Below are 24232 nucleotides of genomic sequence, written 5' to 3' on the forward strand. Positions count from 1 at the left end.
TTATTGATGCTGTTCCTGTATTAGCTGCTTTTCGTCTGAGTATTGAGTTTGTTAAGCTCGTGAGAAATCCCTTGGGTAATCCAGGGAGGCAAGTGTTGCCGTCGTTTTGTTCTCTTGGGCGTAAAAATTCCAATCAGCTCAAACTGCCAAGATTACCACAATTCAGTATTAACATCTACGTTGCTGTAGCCGTAAGGTTTGAAAGTCTGCTGTCTTATGGCGATCGCTAGCCCATCGAAGTCCCATTTGCAGTAACTAAAGAAAGTACAGCAGTTCTTCTTTGGACTTCGATTGTACATTGAAAGTTCGAAAGTTATCGGTAGATGATCAGAAAAATTTGTCATAGAAGTATTCGGCTCAGCATGAATTATCAGCGTTTCATTGATAGTCAATATAACATCCAGGCATGTTTTTTGTAGTGTTTAACATTATTATCTGCTTAAGGTTCAACTCAACCGACTTTCCGAGAATGCGCTCATCATAGTTATCCGTAGACTCTTAGGTCGCTCAGTTTGCGTTTGCCATGTTGAGATCACCAGCTAGAATTACATTGACCGCTGGAAACGTTCCTACGAAGTTCAGCATTACAATTATTTCCTCTCCGGCTAGGCGGTAGGGGCTACCACTAGGCGGGTTATAGAGCAAGATGACGTAGGTAGGGTCTTGGCGTTCCAGTACAATTTTGCAGCTGTTTCGCTTTTGACTGCAATCATCACTCCTCCGTGAAACGATATGTTTCCTCTTGTTGTTGGTCTGTCAGCTCTCATAATGTTAAAGTTTGGAAGGAAAAGCTCTCCACTCATAATGTTGGTGGTTAGCCACGTTTCGGAAATCAGGAGAAACGTATAACATTCACTTTGTACCAGATGTTGCTAGTTTGTCTTTGCTTCAAGTCAATCAAGCTTCTTGCATTAAATAACAAGGCTCTGTACTTATCGGGTAGTCAGGGTTGCTGCTCCCCATTCCAAGCTGTGATAGCTTTTTTCTTTCTACGCACTATTTGCAGCTCGCTTCCAGTTCCCTGAACTGAGTAGTACTTCACAGCATTAATGTCATCTTTTGACCTCGCATCCGCTATCGTTTGTTTTATTCGATCTCTCGTTTGCTTTGAGCTGTATTGACACTGATTGAGTTGTAGGGCATCTCTGCTCCTCTTAGATTACCAAGTTTTTTGAAAGTCTCGTCTTTGTCGTATTTGCTTCCCAGTAAAATCTTCAAAGGTCTTGGTCTAGGCAGGTTCTTTCCATCGGCTTTGTCCTTCACAGCCGGCTCACCGCCTGCTGGCGTCCTTTCAAGTCTGATCGCACTTTCAATTTCAAAGTCAAAGTACGATTTCAATCCTTTTCTGCAAAATGTTTTGAAGAAATTGATATCGTAGTCAATTCGTTCTTCTGCTGAGCTCTCGCTGCTTTCTGGGACATTAAAGAGCACTACATTAGTTTCCATGTTTATGAGATCAATTTTGTCTCTGTCCTGTTGGATCAGCGTTTCCTTCATTATGTTTTCCAAATTGTTTGGTGATACGTTGGGTTGTGTTGCCAGTTCGTCTTTATTGCGCAAGGGATTTGCTCTTGTTTCTTTAGTATTGTATGCTTTTTGTTTGCTGAGTTGGTCTTCAAATTCCAATTTCAGGCTTCTCTGTATGTTGGCTGCGGGTGCACGGTTTTCAGCATTGGCTTTTTCTATCATCTCAAGCTTGTTGTTTATACAGTAGTTGGTTCAAAGCATGTTGGGTCTCGCAGTAGTTTCTTTCCTATGTCATTGCAGTCTTTGCAAGGCCATAGAAGTCCCGGGCTCTTGGCCATGTTCTTAAGCACTTGTTGGTACTCCCGAACAAGTAGCCGAGTGGTACCAAGCGCCGCATTTGAAGCACGCTAAGGATGCATCTTTGCATTCTTCACAACATTCGCCGCAGGTGTATTTGGTGGATTGACTGCGTAACTTAATATTCATTGCTTCAGAAGTTGAAGGTGAGTTAGGGTATAATATAGAAGTAGAATCCAGAGTAGATGAAGCTGCTTTTCACTAAGCCTCTTCCAACCAGTACAGGTCTTGAAGGCACTAAGCTAGAGCGGTTTCCAAGGAAAGGAACTCTCGCTATACTTATTTCTCAGCCTCTTCCAGCCAAAGAAGGCCTTGAAGGCACAAAGAAATGGTAGCACCTGAGGGGAAGGGGATCCTACAGTGAACCTAGCCTCTTCCAACCATAGAAGGTCTTGAAGGCACAAAGAAATGGTAGCACCTGAGAGGAAGGTGATCCTACAGTGAACCTAGCCTCTTCCAACCATAGAAGGTCTTGAAGGCCTTAAGCTCAGAGAAAGAAGAGCGAAGCAAAGACTCACTTATTGCTGCTCTTGTTTCTTTTGTTTCTTGCGTCTCTCCTTCAAGGAGGGCTTGTTTTTCTTCTGTTTTTTCTTTTTCACGACTTGAGCATGTAAGGTTCTCTTCTTCCACACTGTTTTCAATAGCCGCGCCTCAAAAGATGGGTGGACTTGAGCGAGGTTCTGTAGGATCTTCAGGTCTTTCTGCTTTCTGTGGGACAGCAGCTTCTTCACGTCAACGACTGGAATTTTCGTTTCGATCAACTTATCCCAGACATCGATAGTTCCCTCTCTTCTGCAGTGTATTATCGCTTCTATTCTATCACTGAAAGTTTTTAGGATCTCTTTCTGTTCTTCGGTTAACAAACCGTGTTTGTGTTGCTTCTATGTTTGGAGATCGTTTTATTGATTACGTCGTGCCAGATGATGATCTTCTGCTTCTTGGCAAGTACACCTCTTCCTGTCAAAAGATTCTGCAAGATCTTCAATTTGTTGACTGCCTTGGGGGTTGAAGCTCAATCCAGGAATTGAATAACTTCTACCAAACAGCTGTCGTCGTTGGTCGTATGGGATGCACTTGATGATGTGGTTCAGAGAGCTCGCACCTACGATGTAGACCATATGTGCTGGCCTCTAAAATCCGAAACGCTAAAGGCTATCCAGTCCAGATATCCGGTCTTTTCAAAACTCTTGAAACTATTTATTAAGTTAATATTTGATATCTGAGTTAAGAAGCACAAGTATTCGTTCAAACGAAGCGCGGTTCGGTACGAAGTGCTTCGAACTGATGCTATTGTTGGGAAATCAAATGTGCTTCAACATCAGTACTGCTGTTGTATTCCTCTCGTTTATTCAATCCTTTATCATGGGAAATATTTTGCAACAAGGGAGATCCCAAAATATCAGCAGAAGAGCTCAATAGCTTCAAAGGATTGCAGAGGATACAATGAACTATTTTCTACAATGCAAAGACTTTGAGATGAAGGAAAATGGTCACACCGAAGAACGTGTTACTTTCGATTGTTTCAAACAGTTCTTTGACGCTCAAAATGATGTGGAAACCTTAGACCTGGTCTTGAGAGTTGCAGTGGATTTGCCTTGCGTGCTGAGGTTTATACAACATCTGAGAAAGAAACAAATCTGTGTGCGGATTCAAGCAAAACGGGACTCGTGCAATCTCCATTCTGAGCCTGATAACTGTAAAACTTTTAGAAGTTATTTAAATTATTGGATGATTCTTGCAACGCTCTTTAAATTGGCTCAGCTGTATATTTAAATTTTATACTGTATTTGAAACTTGGCAGTTGCCTTCCACATAACTACTGTCGCCGATAATCATCTCTTATATTTTTTGGTAGAAAACATGGGTTTTGAAAGTTTTTGCCAAAACTAATTTTTCAGCAAATCCCGGTAAATCTTTATTAATAGCAGCCCTCATCTTCTCTGCCGGCTATTATAGCGCTCCTATTTTTTTTCAATTCAAAGAATTTGAATTGTATTGGGTTGCTGTCTTTTTTTAAAGATCTGGTCACACATTGTCATGATTTTTGAAATCAAATTAGAGTAGTGATTTTGCTCACGCCGAAACAGGAAAAGGCGGGAAAAAGCGAGTGGTTTGCGGCGTGAAATTTTTTCGCTCTAATTTTAAAGTAGAGTGAGAAAACGGTGTTTGAACAGAAATTCGTTTTCTCGCTACTGGTTTTTTGTTCTAATGCGGCAATTTCGTTTTGATTTTTTTTACTGTTTTTTCAATTTTTTGGATCGGATTTTTTTCTAAATGGTTTCACCAATCCATTCATACTTCATTCTAGTCCTATTTTTTTGTTTCAACCAAATTTTCATTTTTCGCTAGTGGTTTTTTGTCCACATGTGGCATTTTGACATTGTTTTCCAATTTACTCATAGTCCGTTCTAGGTCTGGTTTCTTTGTTTAGTCAATGAAAAATCTTTGAATTGTACGTCAGGACTTGTCGTGCCATGTTTTTTTCTTTCGTCGAAAATTTTTTTCGCTTTACCCATTTTGCCGCTTTTTCGACATTTTGCGTGAAATCTTTTTGACTTCTCTAGGCTAGTTTCACTCTTCTGCTCAAACTCGTTTTAAACAGCAGCTGTTCAGCAAAGCGATTCAAAATGAAGAGAGTCAGTATTAAAAAATCAAAGTCAGAAATAGAAACGGGATAAACCCATAAAGACCATTTTTAGATGCCCGGAACTTGAACTTTGTTCTCATAAGTTTTAGTTACTATCTATAATGCTTATTGGTATTGATACTAGACCCTGTAGCCTCTCACTGAGTGACAGGAATATGTTCAATTACGAAATGACATCAAAATAAATCGCACTTAAAAATTTTTTACACAAAAATCAATTTTTGTTGATATTTTCTTTTCTTTCAATCCCAATAGAGCTATGGGAATCAACGGCGGCTATTTTCCGGCAATCTGCCGGTTATGTTTATTTTTTGTTAACGTCACGTTGGTCTCAATTTCATCTCGCGAAAAAATTGTTGAAAGTTGACCAAATTCGATGTATAAGGTAATGATTCATAGAAAGCACTTTATAGGTTGCGCACCTAAAGTTTGCATAAAAAGCGTCGAATTGGGAAAAGATATTCAATTTCAAGTTTTTTTGAATTTTACAAAAAAAACAGCTAACACTGATTTTTCCAAATTCGGATGATAATAGGGAAAGCTTTAACAACCAGACAAAACACTCATCTTATTTCGGAGTTTGTCAAGCTCAATTAAGTCGTGAAAATCATCATTTTATTGTAGCTGCAAACTCCTATTAAAAATGTGCCTCAAGTAACATTAAGTCTTTACGAAACATAACGCGTACGGGTTATTGGGTTTCAGCTCCAACCCTAGTGCTGTGAAAGACCAAACTCCACAGTCTAAAGTGAGTCACTTTGTTATGGTTCAAATAGTGAAGGATTCGTCCTGTCATCGCAACAAAGATTCACACCAGCACAGCTCATTTCAACGCCGAAAAATATCAGGAGCGTATAGAAGCTATAGTTTATTGTCCCAGAGAAGGAACAGCAGCTATCTCTCCACAGCTAGAGCGCAGTACTCTATTTACCATTCATGTAGTGAAAGACATTGTCTCTAGACATATACAGAGATCCTAGTTTAGTTGAAAAGAATAGAGCGCTACATCAAAAGCCTACGTTGGTGCTGAAGACTTACTATTTTTCAGCTCATTAAAATAACCTCCTGTCCATAATTACGCGTTCCCGATAAAGAAAGTGTAAGCGTTGTAGCAAACCGCTTCGTACCGCCGGGCTCTCGAGGTGCGCGGAACTAGTTGAAGCTTCTCTTTAGACAACTTGAATGTTTTTTAGTTCTCCGCTGGTGTTAAAGTCCACCGATCACTGGCCGTGTGACTTCGTTCACTCACGAGTTAGTTTTGGGTCGGTTTTCTGCAATGTTTTTTCCAAGAGGTTTCGCTCTCCCTTTTGCGAGTTTTTTTTACTCCCGTCCATTTCAGCATGTCATCTGGTTTCATTTTTTCCGTTTTTTAAGTTATCGCTTCGCTGTTTTGCTTCCTTCCCCGCTTTTATTTGTTGTATGATTAATAGCCACCGTCAGCCTATCAACAGCTATTTCTTAGGCACTCTCTTGTTTTTCAATTCGCTTTTCGATCACGTTTTTTGTTTTACGTAAGTCACGATTTTCACGTTTGACTTCCAACTTACCTCACTCGCTGTTTTAATCGAATGGATTTTAAATTCTTTCACGTATTGAATTACGCAATATAGTGAATACGGTCAAAGTTAAAAGAGCAAATTCAAAAGAAAAACGAGAAACATAGAAAGCGAGGTCATTCAGTCATAGTTCATTAGGTTGTCAAAGTTCATCAAAGCGATTGCTAACTGGTGTTAGTTTTATGCTTAATAGCGTTCAGTTTAGAAGCTGAGTTAATTCTATATTTAGAAGCTAACCGAATATGCAGAATTTCCGTACCAAATAAACAAATTTTGGCACCCAGAAAAATTCTCTTATTCTGTTTTATTGTTTTTTGTCTTTCTGTTATAAGCCCAATATGCTTCAGGCGGTTCAACGGCAGCTCTTTTCTGGCAATTTGCCGGCTATGTTTTAGTATCTTTAGTTTTGCTGTAGTTTCATTTGTTTTCTGCCAGTTTTAAGGTGTGACTTAAGTTTGTTCTAGAGTTACATCTAGTAGGTTGCTGATTGTCCATTATAACGAACGTCTGATTGTCCATTATAAAGTGCTTTCACCATAGTAGTTGACAAGAATGAGGAGATCTTTGATCTTGCACGAATTACTGAAGATCGAGATACCGCCTCTAAGAGCCTTGAATACTGGTTTGAAACTGTAACCAAGAAAACGACTAATTTGCTCTGTTTCTTTGAAGGGCATTTTTTGTAAATTTTCACAAGAATTGGATCTCTTTTGTGTATATTAAGCGAAATAAGCTAAACATCCTAATTCAATCAAAATGACTTGTTTTTAATTGTTCTAAGAACAAAAATTCCAATTCTGTTGGCTTGTTGGCTTTCTTCTGCCACTTTTCGTTCGACATATTCTTCGTCCAAGTGTTGTTCCGTCTGAACTCTTCAAGTTTTTTTTGAAAGCTTGAATTTTGGGGTTTTACTTGCTCTTATTCAGAATTTAAAGAGGCTTTATAACTTATTGGCGGCGTTTTAGTACTAAAAGTCAATGGAGAGAGCGCCAAACTATGTTCAATCCCTTCTTTTAAGCGAGACCTCCCGCGCTTTAAAAGACTAATAGAAGAATCGAGCACCCGTGAGTTGTTTGATAGCAATTCGTGCTTTTTTAGTATAATGTTCTGTGGCTTAATTTCAGTTATCTGCGAGGTACAATGGTCCACAGAGTATTCATAAGGGTTCAGTTATCGGCCATGTGCTGGTTGTTCCAGTCAACATCGAAACTTCAAATATTTATCGTTCTATATTCAGGCGTGCTGCTGATAAAGATAATGTATATCACCTGCTTTTAAGACTTTTATTGCTTTCATAACTAACTGCTTTCGAATCATCGCTTTTCTGTCTTGAGATACGAATTTAATCCACGAGAAAGTGTATTGACGTGGATGAAAAAATTTCTTTTGAGCTAAGGCTGTACTTGTTTCAGAAGAATAGCAACAAAGCCAACACCTCCCCTGTGGTACGTCTGCCGATGCGTGACTTCGCTGGGTTCAGTGACTGTGACTCGACTACCAAGAAGGCCATGATTGATTTCAGTTTCCACATTGCTTATGGCAACATGGACGAGGCATTTAGGGCCATCAAACTGATCAAAAAGTACGATTTGAATATAGTCGATATGCTGAAATATTGTTGTGGTTTAAACTGGTCTGTTGAACAAATAATGGAATGCAAATAAGCTTCTCAACGCCCCCTTTTGTTATGGGTAGATTACAATGTGCTGTTTAAAGTAGATTCCGTTTTCAATGATATATTCATGCATTTATTCTCCATGCCAAAGCACTGGAAACGCGAAAAGTGAATCTAGTATTATTGTATAGTAACCAAAATGCTTGAAAGTTGCCTACCAATAAGTAATTGAGAGATCATTTTTATCCAAATTAAAGCAAAATTGTGAAAATCTTGAAGCATCCTTCTTAAACAGAAAAAAACTGTCCGTATCGTACTATCCTTTTTGAACGCACAATATTGAGTAGTTAACTTGTGTTGTAGTGAGTCGGTGTGGGAGAACATGTGTCGGATGTGTGTGAAGAACCAGAACTTGTCAGTGGCTAAGATGTGTCTGGGCAATATGCGCAATCTCAGAGCCACCCATGCCCTGCGCAAAGCTGAGCAGGCGGACATGGAAGTGCCCGCTCAGACTGCTATGCTCGCTATTGCACTTGGAATGAGGGTTTGTTGTTTTTAATTGCTTTGAAACGAACCCTCTCCTATCCCCTCCAATTTCCGCTGTGTAGATGTAAAGGGAAGTTTAGTTGAGTGAACCACCTCTCCACTTATGCACAACCTTCTTCCTTTTGCCCTCTTCTCTCTGCGCCCTACTCACCCAGTCAGCTTAACCTTTGGCTAAGCTTATGGTAGCGGCAACAACAAAAGAGAGCAATTCGTCCGTACGTTGTAAGCTGTACGCCTTACTAGTCTCTTATTATAGAAATCACTCAAATTGTTTCGAGTAGAAAATTCCATGGCGTCAATGGCTGTTCTTAATCTTAGAGGTTGACCCCCTCAATCACACCCATGTACCCCACCATCTTCACTCCGCTCGCACCAGCCTAATGCTAGCATCCCTAAGCCCGCGCGAAGTTGAAAAAGGAAAAAAATCACCGAAGAATAAACTCATTAGTCTTAGATACAGATGCCCTTAATTTACAAAATTACTTCTGTTTTATTTTTGACCAGGTCTAATTAAAACTGATATTTGTTCCATGTAATCTATCCTCCCACTAAGAAGACCATAGAAGCCATTTATCCATTTTGGTTTCTTGTTTTGTTTCAATTACCATCTAAATTGTGGGAAGCAACTTTTGTTAATACAATCTGCGATGCTTGATGTAAGAGGCTGGCTCTCGTTAGTTGCAGAAATCAGAAGTTAAGGTTAAAGAGGCAGGTTTTGATGTTTTGATTAGAGTGGTTCTTAATCTCTCCGATTTTTTTAATAGCTGCGAAGCTGTAAGCTGAGCGTAGCTATATTGCGGTGCTCTTGGTTTTTTACAATTCAAAGAATTTGAATTGTATTGGGGCGCTGTCTTTTTTTTTAAGATCTGTTCACACAGTTTCATGATTTTTGAAGTCAAATTGGAGTAGTGATTTTGGTCACGCCGAAACAGGAAGTGGAGCGAAAAAGCGAGTGGTTTTGCGGCGTGAAATTTTTTTGCTCTAAATTTAAAGTAGAGCGAGAAAACGGTGTTTGAACAAAAATTCGCTTTCTCGCTAGTGGTTTTTTGTTCACATGCGGCAATTTCACTTTGATTTTTACTGTTTTTTTTCGATTTTTTGGATCGGATTTTTTTCTAAATGGTTTTCCCAATCCATTCATAGTCCGTTCAAGGTCTAGTTTTCCGTTTAGTCGATGAAAATTCTTTGAATTGTACGTCAGGACTTGTCCTGCTATGTTTTTTGTTTCGTCGTCTGACGCTCTTTTTTCGTTTTACATTTGTTCACACAGCAAAGCTGAAAAAGTCAAATTTTCTGAATGACTTCTTCCTCTCACTAACGGCATTTGCGCGCGTGACGTCATTTCTCACTCTCTTCAGCAAAAGTGACTTACCTCACTCAATAAAATGACTTTTGCACTTTAAAACTTAAGTTTACTTTGAATTTGTTTAAGGTCAAAGGAACTCATATGTGCAGTAAAGGTCCTTAATAAGAGGCTTCTGCGCATTGAATTTTAACAAGCTTTATTAATTTATCGCTAATTTTTTTTTACCTAGTTTTTTGAGCGGCGTCGATTTTTTTTCAATTTAGATCTGTATCTGTTTCTATCTCTATTATATGGCACGCAGGTCTATTCTTTCGCAGCTATTCCGGCAATCTGCCGGCTATGTTAGTTTGGTTGTACTTGCTTGAAACTGTTCAAGTCATCAAGGTATTTGCTATCTAATGTTTTGTTGCGTTGTCGATGAAATGACCTTTCAACCCAGAACTGCTTGAGCAAATTTTTCATTCATTTTTCTCGTTCATTTTGTGTTTTGTCCGTTATTTTTGTTTTCTTTTCTTTTCGACAAATTATTTAGTCCAGAAGTTTTTGACGTATAGATTTCGGATTGCAGTTAATTCGCTTTGCACCTTGCTCATGTTTCACGTTGTACACAATTCACTTTTCGCATTTTACTCAACTTTCCTCCACTCTTAGTTCCAACTGAATGGTCTGAGGATGGGATATTAGGCCAAAATTCGATTAGGCGAACAAATTTTTTGTTGCCGTTAGGCAACTATCTTGAGCTAAAATTTTGTCAAAATTAGGCGAATAGCAATTAAAACAATTAAAGGAGGTAATTCAAAATCCACTCGATGCCATAAAGTTGTCAAGTGTCCCTAATAGTCGTCTTTACATGCAAATGAGTTATTGAAAGTACTTAAAATGCATCACTGTTTTGCATCTGCTTTAGTCTACTCGGGGTCTTCCAGGGCAGTGATTTTTGTTTTTAGAAAGTACAGGGAAAGAATATCGATTATTTAAACTACTCAGTAATATCTTTAATGTAAATCATTTAGAACAACTGGTTAAAAAACTCACAAAAAATGGAGGGGGGGGGGGGGGAGTTGGGGTTAAACTACTCCGTGAAAATATTAAAAATTTGATAATTCTGGTCGATTTTTCATTTTTTAAGTCTATTTTTCTAGAAGTCAATTGTTATCTTCGCTTAATTATATTATAATATCAAGCGGATTTTTTAGTACCGCCTTAAAGCGTTTTAATTCATAAGCGACTTAGTTCCCGAGAACTTCAGTTCAGAATATGCGCTTTTTTGCAACAAAAATTCTTGTGGCCTAATCGAGTTTTCGCGAATCCTACGCCCCGAATAAATGGTCAACAAACAAAAACGCGATGTATAGTGAATACTGGCAGGCTCAAAAGCGCAGTATTAAGTATTAAGTTTTTGTTATGGCATTAAGTATTAAAGCTATTGTCCTGCAACGGTGTTTTATTCAAGACTGTTATCTGATTTTTAAAAAAGAAACACTTAATTACCTGAGTATTTACAGACTAGTTTAGACTTCCAGGCAGTGTTTTTTACAGGTTTTATGTTAGATGAGTAATTGTTCCAATATTACAAATTATATATTTCAAAAGTGATAATGCACGTTTCCGATCATTAAGGATAGAGAGAAAGTACACTTACATTAAGTGCAAATGGGAATAAGTGCACATTTTTATTGATTATTGCTTCAAAGAGGTCAAGAAAATTTGAAGTTACGCCTTGAAACTTCACCAAAACTACGATATTTATAGTTTGCAACAAACTTTGAAAATTTCTTTAAAATGTTGCGTAATTACATGGGCAGAAAAGATTTACAGGTAACTTGTGCAAAACTTCAATACCTCTTCGGATTACGCTTCATCGTAGTGTTTGATGTACTAACTTTCCAGTTGTTTGATGTTTGTAGCAGTCAAAAGTATGTTTTGAGAGTCCATTTGAACTATTGAGTACTGGTTTTCGATTAATAATTAAGAGAAAGAGGTAGCTGGTTAACCTGAAGTCGAGCCGGGTTGAACCGGCAGTATTTTTGAACTATGATAAAAAGCTTTTACTGCTCAGCTTAAATTTTTGATATCAACGATTAATTTGATATCAATTGTGCTCAATAGTACGACTGGATATTGTGAATGGCTAATCACTAAAGAATTAATCATAACCAGAAGTGGCTTTTGTTGCTATGTAATCCCAAGTTCTATAAGCTTTTAATACTTTGGGCCGTTTTCGAGAGTAGTTTCTTAACCTCTGTTTGATAGCTGAGTTCATTATCTATAAGTACACCGAGATATTTCACTTGAGGTTGTTCTTCGATTTTTTCTGGAAATTGTAGTCATTGTGGTTGATTCCTTTTGCCAAGCACGGTAAATTCAGTTTTATCTGTATTTAGTTTAAGTGCCAGTGACGTAAAGTAGTCCAGTATAACCTCTCTTGAGTGTTCAGGTGACTTTTTACAAATATCAGAGTCGCAATGTGATGTAAAATGAAGTATCGTCAGCATATTGGATGATTTCACACTTTTTTTTAGTTCTAAATCATTCACATAAAGATCGAATAGAAGCGGTCCCAGAACTGTACCTTGGGGGACCCTATGATATATTTGAAACCAGTCTGAAGTTTCATCATTCACAATTACTCTGCCTCTTACAGCTTAAGAATCTTGATAAATATTTCTGATGAATCATTGAATCCAAAAATTTCATTTTTTTAGTAGTGTTGTATGATTTATTGAGTCGAAGGCTTTTGAGCGATCAAGAACGACACATGTAGTAAACTTGTTTTCATTCCAATTACTCTCTAACGGGCTCAGAAATAAACTAATGAGTCTGTTCTAGAATATTTTCTGAAACCAAATTGTCTGTTTGTCAACATGCAAATAGTTTTCCACCTGCGCTTTGCATAGTTTCTCAAATTTTTTTGAGAAAGCAGGTGTAATAGAAATAGGTGTATAATTGATTGGATTATCTGTCTTAACTTTCTTTGTACAAGGGAATCACATTGGCTAATTTTGCATGAGGGAAATTTTTATTCCTTAAGGTAGGAATTGAATAATTCTGTGAGTGGTCTAGCTAATACTGCCGAAGCATCACTGGCAATGCTGGAACCATGCTGGCAATGTAGGTCCTAAAGGTTTAGATGGATCAAGCATTCTGACTAATAAAGATTAATGTTTTGTTTTGAAACGGAATAGTCATTATTTTTTACATCTTGATCGATACTCTTCTCTAAGTGAGGTTGTTGAAAACTTCGACTAGTTTGCTGAATTTTAAAAATCAAGAGATTTGCTGATTTTTTTGCTCTCTGATAAAATTTCACCGAATGAGTTTTTTAAACTTTCAATATATGTGGGTGTTTTACTGCAATTTGTAATATCATTTATTAAATTCAATTTTAAACGCAATTTTAATACGCTGTTTTTGAAAGGTGCAGAAGTCATTATAAAAATTCGAACATGCAGTGTTTTAGTTTTACCCAAAATTAATGAATTCACATTCAGTTAACAGCTTGTCACGTTTACTTTTTCTCGTGGAGAAAAAGAATTCCGCGTTACTGGAAGATTTTTTTGTTTGAAGCATGCATTTGTATAGCTTTTAAGAGTTTTCAAATTCCAAAAGCTTTTTTGCATCTTCATGTGAGTAAAGTTCACGCCAGTTTGAGTTTTCCATCGTTGTCCGAAATTCAAAAAATATTGAAAAAAATTAATTGAGCCAGATGATCACTATTGATCGATGAGTCGAGAGTGGGATATGGTTATTGTGGGGTTCTCAACATTTATTGGATTTATATCGTATGGGCTTAAAATTGTTTTCAATTTTTGTTTTTCAGAAATAATTCAAGTTATGGTCACCCATTAGAAATTTTGGCTTGTTTTCAGTAGTTGCTTTACCGATGTTTAGAGCCAATTAGTGCAGAAATTCATCAGGTTTTTTTTTTGGGGGGGGGGGGGGGACAGTACGCAATGTTAGCCAATGCTTTCTGATCATCCTTTTTTTCTTTCTACACACAGGTTCTCAAAACCTGAGTTAACTGGTTTATCTTTTGCTTTTTTCCTTGGAATTAAAGGCAGTAATCCTCCCCCTTTGCCTGTTTCTTGATCTTTTCTGAAACAATGTAATGAATTTTATAAGGATTTACTGAAAGATCAGAATCCATGTCACTCAGTGAACTTTGTTATTCAATATATACAATGAGTCTCAATATCATTAAGTTTTTATATTATTAGTTACAGCCTTAATTTTGAAATATATTTTTAGTTATGCTATGGGAGTTTAAGTGGAATGTTTTGAAGTTGTCTTATTCTTTTTTTAAGATTTCAAACACGTCTTTATAATTGAAGGGCGGCCCAGAATTGAGTTTGATATCTCAACTTTTTAAAAGTAAAAATGAGGCAATTATTGCTGGTAGTTGGAGACTGGATACTAGGAAAAGCGTTAGATATAAAGTTTTTATCGGGAATTGTTTTTTTCCTGTGTTTATTAATAATTATTTTGCTGGTCTTATCAATGTAGCCGTGGGAAGAGGCCTGGCACTTAAACACCTTCAACAAATATTTGGCCTAGCAATAAGGGCTATAAAAGTTAGTAGACCGAGGTTGATAGTAATTACAAACTTACAAATTTGATAAACAGAGGGCTTGCTTGTAATAGGCTGTTCATACGATTGGTAATGAGAATTAGATGACAGATTCAACTGCTCTATTGGATGCTTTCAGAGGTTGTTGTAGCTCATAGTTCAGATAAACATTGTATTGCTTTTTTCTGGTTGTAGCGCAACGCTTTTTTCACCCTTGGTAATTTGAGCGTTTAATCGAGTGATAACAAATTTACCATAAGTATGATCGTTGTACTTGATTGACAATAAACCATTGAACTCGTCAATCAGATTTTTGAAACATTTCAGAGTTTGTATTTGAGCGTTATCACTTCGCAGTGAACAAAATTGTCGGGTTCAAACTTATCCATACATCTATAAAATAATGATTCAATCTCTTGGACGATCTCGTCAGCGATCTTGTGTTAGTTTTTTTTTCGTTTTTTTCCAGAACTTTTAGTTCTTCCTTTGGTGTTGATCTTCTATATGCGTGAATACAACAGTCACAAGGAATAGGTGCTCCGCTTTCTAATTTGACGATAATGCTACTACCAAAAACAATATTGACTTGCTCATTTTTGTGTTCAATCGTGTCGAACTCTTACCTTCTCAGCAAAAGAGAACTTTGCTTTTGAAACCGTAACCTGTTCAGGGTTGACTCCGGTGCGTCGTCAGCCCATGATGGAAAACCTCCTGGTCGTAGGTTTCCCTCTAATAATTCTTTTTTTGATAAATTGATATAACTTTTTCTATAAAGCGTTCTTTGCTTTCAATTTTTTGATATAAATCTAAATATAGTTTGTACAAAACTTTTTCTCAAGGATTGGCAATCTTCAAGGAAGAGTGGTACAGAGGAAGGGCGAATGTAAGGGGTGTTCTGATATATCAACTGACATTTTCGAGGATTCAGGTTGAAGAATTTAAAAAGTTTTTGGATGTACAGTTTCAAAGATTTGCTCAAAAGTATAGGACAAATTCACGGTTTCTTTTGATCAGAAAGAAAGCATTTGAAGGTTAATGTGTTGAGGACTTAATCATTGAGGACTTAATCGAAAACTTTTTGACACTTGGAAAATTTGTATCTCGTTTTCTGTATCTCCTCCAATCTCAATTGGCGTCAGGGTGGTCAACAGTGGCTATTTGACCACTAAGTGCTTTAGTATACTTTTTGCTTCGAACTTTTTTGTCCATTGTCTCATAACAATATATTTTTTCAAATTTCAATGATGATGTATCTGGCTAAGGTTGATCCATAGTATCCATTTTGCTTTCAGCTGGTTAGAGGTGGCTTCACTCCTTCATATACCTCTCCAGGCTTGCATTCGAGAAAATTATTACTGTGAGATAGTTACAGCAATCTGTCGAAAGTTTAATTGCTGGTTGATTAAGGAGAGGAATTGTTAACAAACAAGTTAAAATGGTTCCCGGTACCTTTTCTAAGCAGTTGTTCCTCAATGATTGTTTCAGTCAACAAAGTGATTGCCATTATTTTTTGCCTGTGGTTAATCTATTTGGGAACTACTTTTCGGCTTTTGATTGATCAAAAGTTCGTTTGTTGTTCATTAAGAGTAGCGGAAAGTTGTTTTTCAATCTACCAAGAGCTGTCAGTACCTTCAAGCAATGTGATGTTTGTCCCAATTTTTTATAACCAAATTTAAAGTGAGGTTCTATCTAGGATGAAGCAGAGAAGCTGTTGAAGTCTTGTGGAAGGCATGATCTGTTGAACGAGATCCATCAATCACAGTGCGAATGGGGAAGAGCCATCTCAGTGGCTGAGAAACACGACAGAATACACCTGACCACTACACAGTACAACTATGCTAGGTAACAAACAGTCAAAATGGGTACTGAACTTTAATATTCACTTTCAAATATAAATATTTTACTCACTTTTACGGTTTCGATTATGTTAATTGGTAACTAACAATGTAAATGTGTTAATGCCAAAAATTGCGTCGGAAAAGCTTAAGAATTTCAAATTAAAGTGATTAAATACAAAGGTGGAAATCTTATTTAGCCAAATTTAGAAATTCTTTGTCCTACTAATTGAAATTACTTAGTTATTTCAGGTACCTGGAGTCTCAATCTGCTTCCGGCACAGCTGATCAGTTGAACTTAAGTGAAGACTCCGCTCAATCAACTGATGACAATGGGAAAGAATCATTTGGTACGCCAGCTGTAGAAAAAGCCATCCAATTGTGAGTTTATCTGTGAAATGGTTCTACTCTATACTTCTGACTCAAAGTTTCACTCGATATTAGAGTTTCCCCGCTGTATTAATGAACCAAATGCTTGGAAAATGTTTTGTCTATTAATTTCCTCATATACTGATGTTATTATTATATGAGGAATATATATTAATCTTTGACATTATTTGCCTGTTTGTTGTTTCCTTAGTTGTCACTATATATTTCAACAGTGCTGGCTGTACTGTCTGAGAATTTTCTGATTTGTTGATATGGACTTTTTTAAAAGTTATGAACTATTCTGATTTCCAGATACGAAAAGGCAAGTACACACCACTTTGACGTGCCGAGAATGTTGTCAGATAACTACTCCAATTTACTCAGCTACGTCAACCACAAAAACGAACCGTAAGTTTTAAAATGCTGCATTATGATTCGTAGTCTGTGCTGAATGGTGCCTGATATACCATAAGTAGTAGTGTTAACCAATCGTAAATAGGCTGTTTTTTGCATATATTTACAAATTGTGGTGCGGCGTTTACACAGACATTGTTTCTACCTGGATTTTCAGTAGAAGAAAGTGTTACTTTGATTGCAAAGACAGCTGTCATGAATGGTTTGCTATACTGTTAATTTATAAGTATTATTTTATTCTACCGATTCGTGCAAACTGAATACTTTCTTTGTCTAATGTGTTTAGAGCACTGTACAAGTGGTGGGCACAGTTTTGTGAGTCTACAGGTAGTATTGAGTTGGCCCTTGAGTACTATGAAAAGGCCAATGATATCCTGTCAATGGTCAGGGTGCTCTGCTACTTGGAGAAGTATGATGAGGTAAATGCAATATCAATTATTTTCCTGAAACTGTGTTATAACATTACCCTACGAATTAAACTTTTTAATACAATGTCGTGCAACTGACGTGTTCTCTTGTTTCAAGACAAGAATTGCCTTGCTTCTCTGGCACCTATCTTTGTTCCGAAGTCATGGGAGTTTTTTTTATAGCTGCGAAGCTGTAAGCTGAGCGTAGCTATATTGCGGTGCTCTTGGTTTTTTACAATTCAAACAAATTTAATTGTATTGGGGCGCTGTCTTTTTTACGACTCGAAGAGGAGTATTGGAGAAGTCCTAGTCCTTTTTTTACGACTCGAAGAGGAGTGTTGGAGAAGTCCTTTTTTTAATTGCTCTCAAACGAAGTTTGTAGCAATTATATTAGTCCTGTCGGTCTTTTTTTATAGCTGCGAAGCTGTAAGCTGAGCGAAGCTATATTGCGGTGCTCTTGGTTTTTTTTGTTTCGTCGTCTGACGCTCTTTTTTCGTTTTACATTTGTTCACACAGCAAAGCTGAAAAAGTCAACTTTTCTGAATGACTTCTTCCTCTCACTAACGGCATTTGCGCGCGTGACGTCATTTCTCACTCGCTTTAGCAAAAGTTTTTAGGTTATTTGCGTGATTAGATTTTGATCATACGTGACTTACCTCACTCAATAAAATGACTTTTGCACTTTAAAACTTAAGTTTAATTTGAATTTGTTTAAGGTCAAAGGAACTCATATGTACAGTATAGGTCCCTAATAAGAGGCTTCTGCGGAATGAATTTTAACAAGCTTTATTAATTTATCGCTGAATGTTTTTCAACTAGTTTTTTTGAGCGGCGTCGAATTTTCAATTTAGATCTTTATCTGTTTCTATCTCTATTATATGGCACTCAGGTCTTTTCTTTCGCAGCTATTCCGGCGATCTGCCGGCTATGTTATGCGATTTTTCGCTTGACCCATTTTTCTCAGGACAACCCCACTGATGACCCCCCTATTGCCCCCCCCCCCCCCTTGGCTAGATACTGACGAACAACCGCTTGCTAAAAACGCAAATTTATACTTTTTTGCAATTTTTTCAAGCTTTTTGAAAGTTTTTGACATGTTTTGAGTTTTATCAGCCCTAGGTGTCAAAGAACTTCCTCTAGGGTTTTATAATAGGTTACTGCGTTGTTTCTAGTGGTAATGGAATGGTTTCAACTTTTTAACATCACAAATTTTAGCAATTTTTTGACAAAACGTTCAATTTTTTCAAATTCTTGACGTTTTTATCCTTATTCAGGTCTTTCCAGACCCAGGGGCCAGAAAAATAAATTTCTAAGGGGGAGGATAATAGGTTACCGACAAATTTTTAATGATCTTGGAATAGTTTTCAACTTTTTAATGTCCCAAATATTAGCAATTTTTTTATGAAACTTTTTTTTTCAAGTTTTTTCAAAATTTTTTGCAGTATTTTAGATTTTTCAGCGTCAAGAGCCAAGGAACCTCCTCTAGGGTTTGAGAATAGGTTTGAATAACTTTTAAATTAAATGGAATGTCTTAAGATTTTAACCTTACGAAATTTAGCATATTTTTCATATTTTTAGCCATTTTTTATCCAATTTTTGACATTTATACTCATTATTCAGATTTTTTGAACCTCAAAGGTCAGAAAACCTCCATTAGGGTTTGATAATAAGTTTCTGGAAAGTTTTTACTGGTCATGGATTAATTGTCATCTTTTTAATATCACAAAGCAATTTTTTTTGAAATTGCAATTTTTTTTCAAGTTATTTAAAATTTTTTGTCCTTTCTTAGTATTCTCTAGCCTCAAGGGCCTCGGAACTTCCTCTAGGGTTTGATAATATATTACTGCATAGCTTAGAGATGTAATGGGATGTTCTTGAAGATTTTTGTATCACGAATTTAAGCAATTTAAATTATTTGCAATTATGTTTTATTTTTTCCGGCAACAGAGGCCCTCGAACCTCCTCCAAGGTCTGATAATAAGCTGTTGCATAGTTTTTAGAGTTAATGGGATGGTGATCAACATTTTTTTATGACTCCAGTTTTAGTAATTTTTGGATAAACTTTAAACTTTTCAGATTTTTGGAAAATTTGTATGTTCGAAGTGTATGGATCTTTGAGCCTGTGGAACTTTTTCTTGCTTGAAAAAAGGATACCGGATAGTATCTTGACACATTGAATTTGTTCTTAAGATATTAATGTCTTGCGTACTGTCAACATCATCACTGATCCTCATTATCAATGAGTTATAATTTAAATGTTTTTATCATAACTGATCTAACAGGCACTTTTTAGGAAACCATTGTTAATCGCTCTCAAAAGCAATTTTTCGCAAATTTTTTAATCCTGCTTGTCTTTTATGCAATTTTTTGCTTGGCCGATTTTTTGTCTGACCCATTTGACTTTCGTTTTCAGAAACGGTATAAAGATGTAGTGCCCTGAGGTCACTGAACCGTGGCTAGCTGTTGACGAAGCCAACCGCTCGCCGGTCGTTTGAGAGCAATTCGCCCGACGTTAGTCGGTTATGTTTTAATCAATTTTATTGGAGTGATGTTTGAAGCGGGAAATGAAACGCGTGAAAAAATTTGGAGTGATTTTGGTGCTGAACAAAAGTGAAAAGCGGAGCGAAAAGAGAGTGGATTTTGTTCATACCGCTGTTTTTGAGAGAGCGAGAAATTGATGTCTGAAGAGATTTTCTAAGCGAGCAAAAATTTTTTGTTCACGTGCGGATTTTTAAAGCAGTTTTTTTGCAACTTTTTATGGTTATGAGGTTTGATTATGATGTTGTATTAGTTTTGGCTTGTTTTGATAGGAATTGAAAGTAGTTAATTCTGAGTTTAATGCTAATTTGTAGGTTTTTGATCAGTTTTGCTGACTTTTAGACGAAATTTAATGATTTTTTATATTGTTTTTGTGTGAATGCTTTAAGTGGGATTTGAATAGAAGCTTGTGGGACTATTCAGATACCAATTCACTAAAATATTCGTGGTATAAATCATTTTTTTCTTAGGAAAATTGACAGAAATTTTGAGAAACCATTTTTTGCAGTTTTTCATCTTTTTTTAAATTTCAAAGACTAGTTTAAATTTTCTCAAATTTTTTAAAGACAAGTTTCTTAGCCTATGGTGACTTGCCCATTGTTTTGCGAGCATTTCATTGCTTTAATTGCAAAGGAACTTTACTCTGCTTTGTGTTTCCTTGTGTTATTAAAAAAAACAAATGCTCTATGGCAGTTGTGGAGGTTCAGGGTTCACAATTGTTGTTCTAATTGTTTAGCCATAGGTATGGGCAATTTTCTCCGAGTCGTTTCCGGAATTTTTCCGGCTATGTTTTAATCAATTTTAATGGAGTGAATTTTGAAGCGGGTAATCAAACACGTGAAAAAATTTGGACCGATTTTGTTGCTGAACAAAATGAAGAGTGGAGCAAAAAGAGAGTGGTTTTTTGTTCATATCGCTGTTTTCTAGAGAGCGGGAATTTGAGGAGTGAAAAAATTCTGTAAGGGAGTGACATTTTTTGTTCGCGTGCGGCATTTCAAAGGCATTTTAGGTTTGGTGTTTTGGTTGTGATTTTCTTTTTATTTTAGACTGGTGTTGGTAGTGGTTTGAAGTTTTCTGGAAATTTATATGAATTTTATGCTATTTCGGAGGTTTTTCAGGTATTTTACTGATTTTTGGGCTAATTTTTGCGATTTTTTGACTTTTGTTTTGTTTTACTGCCTCAAATGGGTATTGAGAAGACCCCTATTGAGCAAATTTTAGTTAACAACTAGTTGCATTTTTGTGGATATGAAGCATTTTTTCGTTGAGAAATATGACGAAAAATAGGGAAAATTGGAACTATTTTTCTTAGTTTTTTTGCAATTTTTTGTTTTTTCCGTTCTTTAGATAAATATCTTATCCTATTATGACTTGCCTATTGTTTTGCGATCATCTGGATACCCTTTTGGCTGAAAAGACTTTTTCTTTGGATATATAGGCTTTTGTAATATTAAACAATTTAACTTTTTCCAGTTTTTTAGTCAAAGTTGTAAGAGCTTTTTTTTTCATGATTTGACATCAAGTATTTTCAAAACTTCTCATGAGGGGTTTTAGTAGATACTAGTTGTGTTGATGAATTAATTTTGACAGAGATAGTTATTTCGGGGTCTCGATTGATGACCATTTTTGATCAGATTTTTTATCATATTTAATAGATTTGATTTTTTTTTAATTTTTCGTTTTATCGTTTTTTTTCTAGATAATCCTAAATTAGCGGAGGCAGGTTTTGTCTGATGAGTAGCTGAACGGCATTTAAGTGGATTTCCACTTCGAGTCAATTCCGGTATTCTTCCGGCTATGTTTTTTTTTAAGATCTGTTCACACTTTCATGATTTGTGAAGTCAAATTGGAGTAGTGATTTTGGTCACGCCGAAACAGGAAATGGAGCGAAAAAGCGAGTGGTTTGCGGCGTAAATTTTTTTGCTCTGATTTCAAAGTAGAGTGAGAAAACGTTGTCTGAACAAAAATTCGCTTTCTCGCTAGTGGTTTTTTGTTCACATGCGGCAATTTCACTTTGATTTTTACTGTTTTTCGATTTTTTTTGGATCGGATTTTTTTCAAAATGGTTTTCCCAATCCATTCATAGTCCGTTCTAGGTCTAGTTTTTTGTTTAGTCAATGAAAATTCTTTCAATTGTACGTCAGGACTTGTCCTGCTATGTTTTTTTGTTTCGTCGTCTGACGCTCTTCGTTTTACATTTGTTCACACAGCAATGCTGAAGAAGTCAAATTTTCTGAATGATTTCTTCCACTCACTAACGGCGTTTGCGCGCGTGACGTCATTTATCACTCTCTTCAGCGAAAGTTTTTTGCGTGATTAGATTTTGATCATTCGTGATTTACCTCACTCAATAAAATGACTTCTGCACTTTAAAACTAAAGTTTAATTTGAATTTGTTTGAGGTCAAAGGAACTCATATGTACAGTAAAGGTCCCTTATAAGAGGCTTCTGCGGGATGAATTTTAACAAATTTTTTTAAATTTATCGCTGAATGTTTTTTACCTAGCTTTTTGAGAAGCGTCATTTTTTTCAATTTAGATCTTTCTCTTTCTATATCTATTATACGGAACGCAGGTCTATTCTTTCGCAGCTATTCTAGCAATCTGCCGGCTATGTTTGATGTACTATAGGTTCTTTTGAATGTATTTATCGAGCTATCTGTTAGTTGTTTTGTGGTGCATTTTGTATCTCTTGATTTTAAAAAGCGCAATAAAATCTCTCTAGTTTGGACAAAAATCCCTTTTCTCATTAATGGTTTTTTGTTCACGAGTAATTACTTTGTTAAGTTTTTTTAAATCGCTTTTTTCTATCTGGGCTTCAAAGTTTTTTCCTGGTCATTTACAGCAGTTGCTTAGCAAAGCAATCTAAAGTGAGCAGAGTCAGCATCGAAAAAAAGGAATTCAAAATTAAACGGGATAAACCCATAAAGCCAATTTCTGGTGGTGCAGTATTTCGAATTTTGTCCAGTTTTGAATCAGGGTGTGCATCATTGAATTTTGTTCTAAATAGTCCGAGTTACCAGGTATAATGATAGTTGTTGTTGATACTGACCCCTGTATTCTCTCATTAAGGGAGGGGTGTGTATGATTACAAAATCCAATCCAAATAGAAACCACTTCAAAAACATTTTTTTTAATAAAACAATCGACGTTTTTAATAGCTGCGAAGCTGTAAGCTGAGCGTAGCTATATTGCGGTGCTCTTGGTTTTTTACAATTCAAAGAAATTGAATTGTATTGGGGCGCTGTCTTTTTTACGACTCGAAGAGGAGTATTGGAGAAGTCTTTTTTTACGACTCGAGGAGTGTTGGAGAGGCCCTTTTTTTTAATTGCTCTCAAACGAAATGGCAATTATATTAGTCCTGTCGGTCTTTTTTTTTATGCGATTTTTCTCTTGACCGATTTTTCGTCTGACGCTTTTGACTTTTCGTCCTCAAAAACGGGATAAACAGGTAGCGCCCAGCTGGCATTAAGTGCTCTTAGAGCCTTTCAGCTCTGTTTCAGCGCAAACTGTTTTGGATACTTATACTTATGGTGTGAAGGGCGGTTCTTAGAGGTTGACACCCACCACCCCCCCCCCCCCCCCCATGTTGAGCCCCACCCCCACTACTGCCTCCTTTCCCCACCGCGCTGTTGCCTCCCCCCCAACCCAGTGGTCCCCCCTTCACATCAGCCCCCGGTGACCACCCCCCCCCCCCCCCCGTGGCTAGCTACTGTCGAAGCCAACCGCTCGCCGGTCGTTTGAAAGCAATTCGCCCGACGTTAGTCGGTTGTTTTTATTTTTTTTAATTTTTCAATCCCAATTGGCAATTGGTGTTATGGGTGTTATTCAAAGGAAGATGGAGTTAACATTTAGGCAATGCAATTGTGCAATCGTGAAGGTAGCTTGGAGGATGATGACGACCCAATGGGTCCGTACGGAGATCATTTAGCCACCAGTCGCAGCTCATCTGGATTCCTAGGATCCTCTTCGGGACCAACTAGTACTAGCAGTCAGGGTAGTGCTGTTTCACTTGCCAGTGCAACCAAAGCCGCTTGTTACTATTTGGCTCAGCAGTTCGAGTCACAATACAGCTCAGATGTGAGTTGCAGTTTGAGTTGTTTGAGGAACCAATATTAGTAATTTGATTGGATTGAGCGATAGATGCCAGAGCTAATAAACAAGATTTGATAAGATATAAAATCTGTAATTTACTGAATTAGATAGTTTTCCTCCTGACTCTTTGTTTTTTCTACTTCGAGAATAAACCTAATATCGTTTGGACAAATTTCCATTTAAGTATTTTGACGGGAGATCCTTTTCAGCAAAACCCCAAAACTTTCCAGCAAGCAATAACATACTTCATGAGAGCTGAAGCGTACACTAATGCGTGCAGGCTCTGCAAGGATGCAGGGGACTTTGACCAGTTGAAAAACGTGGCCTCACTGGGTTCAATGACCGATAAGTTAGATGCAGCCAAGTTCCTTGAAGCCCAGGAGACGCAGGATTGTAGAGACAAAGCGTTGCAGTTGTACTCGATGGCCGGGCAAGGAATGAAGGTAGGCGCTGTCGTCTAAACTTCTAATAAATTTCTATCGAATGAAGTTCAAGCAATTATTCTAATTGTGTC

The 24232-nt window shown here is 36.9% G+C and overlaps 1 protein-coding gene across 1 annotated transcript; it reads left to right on the forward strand.

The window, feature by feature from the left end:
• The first annotated feature begins 7317 nt into the window (after positions 1–7317).
• LOC142341270 (intraflagellar transport protein 140 homolog) lies at positions 7318–24179 on the forward strand. The gene is made up of 8 exons (XM_075392188.1): positions 7318–7609; positions 8006–8186; positions 15755–15903; positions 16149–16277; positions 16578–16673; positions 16966–17098; positions 23479–23703; positions 23928–24179. The coding sequence occupies exons 1-8, from the start codon at positions 7485–7487 to the stop codon at positions 24177–24179; spliced, it is 1290 nt and encodes a 429-aa protein (XP_075248303.1). The 5' UTR covers positions 7318–7484.
• Positions 24180–24232: the final 53 nt, after the last annotated feature.

This window comes from Convolutriloba macropyga, chromosome 6 (assembly GCF_964194025.1).
Source record: "Convolutriloba macropyga chromosome 6, txConMacr16.3, whole genome shotgun sequence".
Lineage (NCBI taxonomy): Eukaryota > Metazoa > Xenacoelomorpha > Acoela > Convolutidae > Convolutriloba > Convolutriloba macropyga.